The 5,762-nt window shown below is 62.6% G+C and overlaps 1 protein-coding gene across 1 annotated transcript; it reads left to right on the forward strand.

Annotated features, from left to right (window-relative positions):
- Window positions 1-47: 47 nt before the first annotated feature.
- On the forward strand, window positions 48-4,282 carry PYCR1 (pyrroline-5-carboxylate reductase 1). Its single transcript, XM_006912147.3, has 7 exons — window positions 48-462; window positions 696-766; window positions 1,387-1,566; window positions 1,774-1,995; window positions 2,169-2,261; window positions 2,432-2,595; window positions 3,435-4,282. The coding sequence occupies exons 1-7, from the start codon at window positions 396-398 to the stop codon at window positions 3,598-3,600; spliced, it is 963 nt and encodes a 320-aa protein (XP_006912209.1). The 5' UTR covers window positions 48-395; the 3' UTR covers window positions 3,601-4,282.
- The last annotated feature ends 1,480 nt before the right edge of the window (window positions 4,283-5,762 follow it).

A 5,762-nucleotide genomic window follows, 5' to 3' on the forward strand; every position in this document is an offset into this window, starting at 1 on the left:
TCTGCGTTCCGGCTCCGGGCAGGGGGTGCTAGGACGGGAGAGGGGGGCTTGGCCCTGGAGGGGCCTCCGGGCGCCAGTCGGTCGTCCCCCGCCGCTCCCCGACCCCTTCGGGATGCGGGCGCGCTCCTCCCTTCCCCCTGTGTCTGGGACCCTCGGGGGCAGGTCGGGGTCGCCAATGTGGGCGGGAGGTCGGCGTAGTTACCGGCCTGGAGCTATTAGCAGTTATGGGCAAAGTTAGGCTGTGACGGGGAGCGGGGGGCGCCGGCTGGCGGCGAAGCGGCCCGTCCGGCACTGCCCGCCTAACTTCTTGCGCTGGATCCAGCCCGGTCTCCTCCCGCCGCTGCTCCTGCTGCTCCAGTGCCGGCCGCGAGGGTCGTGGGCGCGCCTCCGACACCATGAGCGTGGGCTTCATTGGGGCCGGCCAGCTGGCCTTTGCCCTGGCCAAGGGCTTCACAGCGGCAGGTAGGGCCCGTGGCCAGGAGGGGGCCGAGTGCCTGTGGGTGGGCCTTACCCGTCTGCCGTCTGGGGGGTGGAGGTAGGCGTCTGGATAGCGTGCCTGTAGGAAGTGGCAGCCCCAGGATATGTGGGGTCTTCCCCTGGGTGGTCAGATCTCTGCTCTCCTTCCTGGGAATGTGGAGCGAGGGGGTCGGGGGAGGCTAGGACTGGACTTGAGGGAGGAACTCTGTCCCCCGCAGGTGTCCTCACCGCCCACAAGATAATGGCCAGCTCCCCAGACATGGACCTGGCCACGGTTTCTTCCCTCAGGGTAGGTGCAGGATGACAGGGTGGCTGTCCATGCATGGGTGTGTCTGGGGGTGCGTTTGTGACAGCCTTGACCCTGGTGGGCGAGGAGTACAGTTCCCAGCAGTGGTCTCGGTGAAACTGCCCCGCACCCTAGTGAGAGGAGGGGCTCGGGGCTGAAGTGTCTCATGGACCCTGTTCAGCTCTTGGGATGGGACCTGGGCAACGGGCATGTGCAGCTGCTGGGGAGTGGGTGCTGGTCTGGAATGGGGTTCCGGGGGGCCAGACAGATGGAGCCACAGTGTGGGGCCAGGTGAGACACACCTGGGGCTGATAGAGCTTCGGTTTGCCATAGTGGACAGAAGTAGGGCTCTAGAACCGAGACCCAAGGCCGGCGGCAGGCGCCCAGCTTGAGACCACCACTCACACCCGGAGAGCAGGGGGCTGGGGGCTGCAGCCCAAGATGGGGTGGGCCAAGGCTGTGGCAGAGATGCAGAGTCCCTTGCCTGGAGCCCCTAACCCAACCACGCCCACACCCGCAGCTGCCTCTGTCCTGTTCCACACTGAGGCTCTTGGCTCAGGGGAGGGATATAGGGGTCCAGCCAGCGACGGGCACAGGCTGAGCCCACCTCCGCAAACCCGCAGAAGATGGGGGTGAACCTGACCTCCCACAACAAGGAGACAGTGCAGCACAGCGACGTCCTCTTCTTGGCCGTGAAGCCACACATCATCCCCTTCATCCTGGACGAGATTGGTGCCGACATCCAGGACCGGCACATCGTGGTGTCCTGTGCAGCTGGCGTCACCATCAGCTCCATCGAGAAGGTGGGTGCTGTGGGTCCAGACCCAGGAGGGTTTGGAGAGGGGGTGGATGTGTGCGCTGCAGAGAGGTCAGGAGCTCTGGCGCCTTGTCCTCCCATCTGTGAAACGGGCGTGTTGGCCCAGCCCACAGCGAGAACTCAGGAAATGTTCACACCCAGCACACTCTGCTGGGCAGGGGGCCGAGGTGGACACAGCCTGTTTCTTCTCCAGAAGCTGACAGCATTCCAGCCGGCCCCCAAAGTCATCCGCTGCATGACCAACACCCCGGTTGTGGTGCGGGAGGGCGCCACCGTGTACGCCACAGGCACCCACGCCCAGGTGGAGGACAGCAAGCTCCTGGAGCAGCTCATGAGTAGTGTGGGCTTTTGCACGGAGGTGGAGGAAGATCTGATCGATGCCGTCACGGGGCTCAGTGGCAGCGGCCCAGCCTACGTGAGGATGGGACAGGCGGGCGGGAGCCGGCAGCGGTGGGCAAGACCTCGGGCACATCTGCCCATCCTTCCCCCTTCCCCCTGCTCCTGCCGCTGCGGGCAGAGCTGCTGGACCAGCCGTCACCCAGAGGAGAAAAGGCCTGGGACAGTGGCTTAGGCGCCTTCTCCTTGCAGGCGTTCACAGCCGTGGACGCCCTGGCTGACGGGGGCGTGAAGATGGGGCTCCCCAGGCGCCTGGCAGTCCGCCTCGGGGCCCAGGCTCTGCTGGTCAGTATCTTTCACGGCCGTCTGGTGGGAGCCACTCCTTGCTGGGCGAGAGGCTGATGCACTGGGATGGATGGGTGAAGTGTCAATGGGTGCCGTGGTGGCTGGGGCTGGGAGCAGTGCCCGGCAGGCAGGTGGGTGTCCCACAGCCATCAGCCCCTCTCTGGCTGCAGGGAGCTGCCAAGATGCTACTGGACTCAGAACAGCACCCAGGACAGCTGAAGGACAACGTCTGCTCCCCCGGAGGGGCCACCATCCATGCCTTGCACGTGCTGGAGAGCGGGGGATTCCGCTCCCTGCTCATCAACGCCGTGGAGGCCTCCTGCGTCCGCACATGGTGGGCCCGCGCTGCTGCCTGCTCCCTGGCCCCCCCCACCCCAGTGCACCGGAGCCCAAGCCTCACTCACATCTGCTCAGTCGATCGCTCAGCTGATCGTTATCGAGCTTGGCCTTGCAGTGGGCAGGGCGTGGGGAGCCCCAAGGTTCCCTGGGGGACAGTTGGAAGTGCCCATTGTCCTGCCGGGGGTCTGCCCTCTGGGCCCTCGCTCTGTTCCCCACGTAGTTGCATCACCTGTGGCCCCCAGACTGGGGTGATCATCCAAGCTGGGGAGGCGGGCCAGTGGGAACCAGAGGGAACCTCTGGGCGTGAGGGTAACACCTTCCCCTGGCCTGGCTGGGTGAAGCGAGCTGGACATACAGCACACGGCACAGCGCGCTGGCCCTGGAGTGACTGTCTCTAGTTCCAGTCTGGAGAACGGACGCGCCTCTTTCTCACCCCTCTGTCTGCCCTCCAGTGCAAAAACCCCCAGGCTTCTCCGAGCGCCACTGCCTGACCGCGAGGCTAGGATGCAGTGCCGCTCTCGGCCTGCAGGGGACACAGACAAGGCACACGTCCCGTGCTCGGGGCAATGAGGGCTCAGAGTCGGGGGGCTGCCGGTAGATTTGGTGATCCTGAGCTGATTTGGTCGCGGTGAGAGAGAGCCAGACAGCAGTCTGGGGAGGGTAGCTGGCAGAGGGAACTGCAGGTGCCAGGCCCCTGGGGGGACGGGGCCATGACGGCACAGCCGTGCCCTGTGCTGGCTGATGCTGGGAGCTGTGGGCCTTGTTCCCGCACGGACACGTGGGCTCAGGAGGAAAGTGGAGCCCTGGACCCAACTCTCCTCACTGCCTCCGCAGGGAGCTTCAGTCCATGGCTGACCAGGAGCAGGTGTCACCAGCTGCCATCAAGAAGACTGTTCTGGACAAGGTGAAGCTGGACTCCCCACCGGGGACCTTGCTGGCTCCTTCCGGCCACTCCAAGCTACTCCCCCGCAGCATGGCCCCGTCAGGCAAGAGGGACTGAGGTGCCCCACCTGCCCACCAGGCTGCCCTCCACCTTCTCTATCCTAGACTTGGAGCTCCTCCACTGGGCATCTCCAGCCCCAGACCACACAGGGTGTCCCCAAGGTAGCCTACCGCCCACGGCTCTGGTCAGCTCAGGAATCAGCCAGGGAGGGCGCGTATCACTCCCCAGTGTGAATCTCCACATTTCCGGCGTGCTTCCTGGCCCGGAGAGGGATGGCCCCTCTGACCTCAACCTCCCCCTTCCTCTGCCCCCAAACCAAGTCAGGACCACCTTCCGGGAGCTCGGGGTGGGGGGCCCTCTGAGCATCAGCTAGCTTGGGGCTTGACCCCTTCCTGAGCACAAAGGTCTCCCCCCATGAAGGCCGAGCCAAGGAGTCCCACAGCTGCGACTTCCCCAGCCCCCTCTCATGGGGGGACACCTCCTCAGTGTGGGAAGGACCAGAGGGTCTTGGGCATCCTGAGCCCAATGGGAGGGGCCACAGTGCTTGGCTGGCTGCCGACCACCCCTTGTCCTCATCTGACATTTGAGAAAAGGGCTCCTCAGACACTTGGACTTCCAAGGACACCAGCATACTCAGGCCACCAGCTCTCATTTGTGACCCAACACACAGATACTGTTACTTTTCTCCTTGACCTTTTTGGTTGAATAAACCATTCCAGCCCAGTGCCCTGACTTCCAACTTTGCCAGCACGTGTGGAGTGAGGCCCCCAGCTGTTCCAGGGTCCTTGTTGTCGGGTGCGATATTAGGGACCCACAGGCCCCAGAGCCCTTTCTTCCCAGGCAGCCAAGCTGGTGGCGGTTGGGTCTCCCAGTGAGGGGAAGAACACAGCCTCTCAAACACCAGTCATTGGAGATACGACTGGAAGTTGGCACCATAGACTGGACTTGGCCTGCCTTGCTGTGGGAGGGGCACCAGCCTCCACATCCCACATGCCTCCCGGCCTAGTGGGGGCACACATCTCTCCACTCACCCAGGCAGGGGCGGGACAGGGGGACAGGAGGTCCCTAGGGAGCTGTATGAGGATTCTCCAGAGAAGCAGAATCAGGACACATGGAGATAGATATTACGATATATGTAAAGAAAGATTCAAAAGGAAACAGCTCATGCAGCTACAGAGGCTAGCAAGTCTGACCTGCAGGGCGGGCTGGCAGGCAGGAGACCCAAGTGGTTGGTATTCCAACTCAAAGGCCACCAGGCAGGGAGAGCCAGTGTTGCAGGTGGTGTCTGAAGACAGAGAATTCTCTCGCTCCTGGGTGGGTCAGTCTTTTTGTTCTACTTGGGCCTTCAACTGATTGAGTGAGGCCCACCCACATTTTGCAGGGCACTGTGTTAAAGTCTACAGATTTAAATGTTAATCTTGTGCAAAAACACCCTCACCGAAACAGCCAGAATAATATTTGACCAAATATTTGGGCATTCCACATCCAAGTCAAGCGTACACGTAAAATTAACTCATAGGAGGCTGACCAGGTCAGAGGAGCTGCTGAGGATCAGAGCCTTTATGGGCCCCAAAGTGCTCGCATTTGTTGTGTCAACAGAGAGAGCATGGAGAGAGTAAGATGAGGCCCCTTGCCTCAGAGGTTGACTCAGCACACACCCGCCCCTGGGCTGGGCTGGGCTGGGCTGGGCGGCTGGGATGAGCTCGGAGCACTGAGGCCAAGCAGTGTTGTCCCTGGAATACGGAGTGGGGTGTGGGGGGATCAGGATTGTCTCTGAGCCGAGGTTTTCGAGGAACTACATTGCAGCATCTCATCTCCAGTTCTACCCTTCCCCTGGGCCCACTTAGAACCAAGGCCTAGTGCTCATGGGTAGGAGTAGGAGGCACTTTGGGGACAAGGAACAGCCCTCCAAATCTAAGGGGAGAAGGGAAATACAGGAAAAACGGAGGGAAATGCACGGCAGAAAAAAACGAGGGGCCTGACTGCGTTCCCCTGTCTCTGCCAGGGTGGCTTCGAGAGGCCTTGACACTCCCCACGCATCCACTATTCGCAGCCAGTGCTGGGCCTGGCGTGCCTGCAGGACCCTCCTAAGGCGTGAGCCCCGGCACAGACCACCCCCCCCCTCCCGCCCTGCGCAGGTAGAACCGGGCCCTTAGGATACGTGGCCTTTCCTGGCGCACAAGGGCCTGGAAAGCAACTGAGCCGGCCACCGGGCCCCG

The sequence above is a fragment of the Pteropus alecto genome, unplaced genomic scaffold, assembly GCF_000325575.1.
Source record: "Pteropus alecto unplaced genomic scaffold, ASM32557v1 scaffold134, whole genome shotgun sequence".
NCBI lineage: Eukaryota > Metazoa > Chordata > Mammalia > Chiroptera > Pteropodidae > Pteropus > Pteropus alecto.

What these genes read in the sequence shown, in the direction of transcription:
- PYCR1 (XM_006912147.3), top strand. Translation starts at nt 396, where the DNA reads ATGAGCGTGGGCTTCATTGGGGCCGGCCAGCTGGCCTTTGCCCTGGCC. An exon ending in CAAGGGCTTCACAGCGGCAG is followed by an intron (nt 463 to 695) that starts GTAGGGCCCGTG and finishes TGTCCCCCGCAG; the next exon opens with GTGTCCTCACCGCCCACAAG. An exon ending in CCATCAGCTCCATCGAGAAG is followed by an intron (nt 1,567 to 1,773) that starts GTGGGTGCTGTG and finishes TTTCTTCTCCAG; the next exon opens with AAGCTGACAGCATTCCAGCC.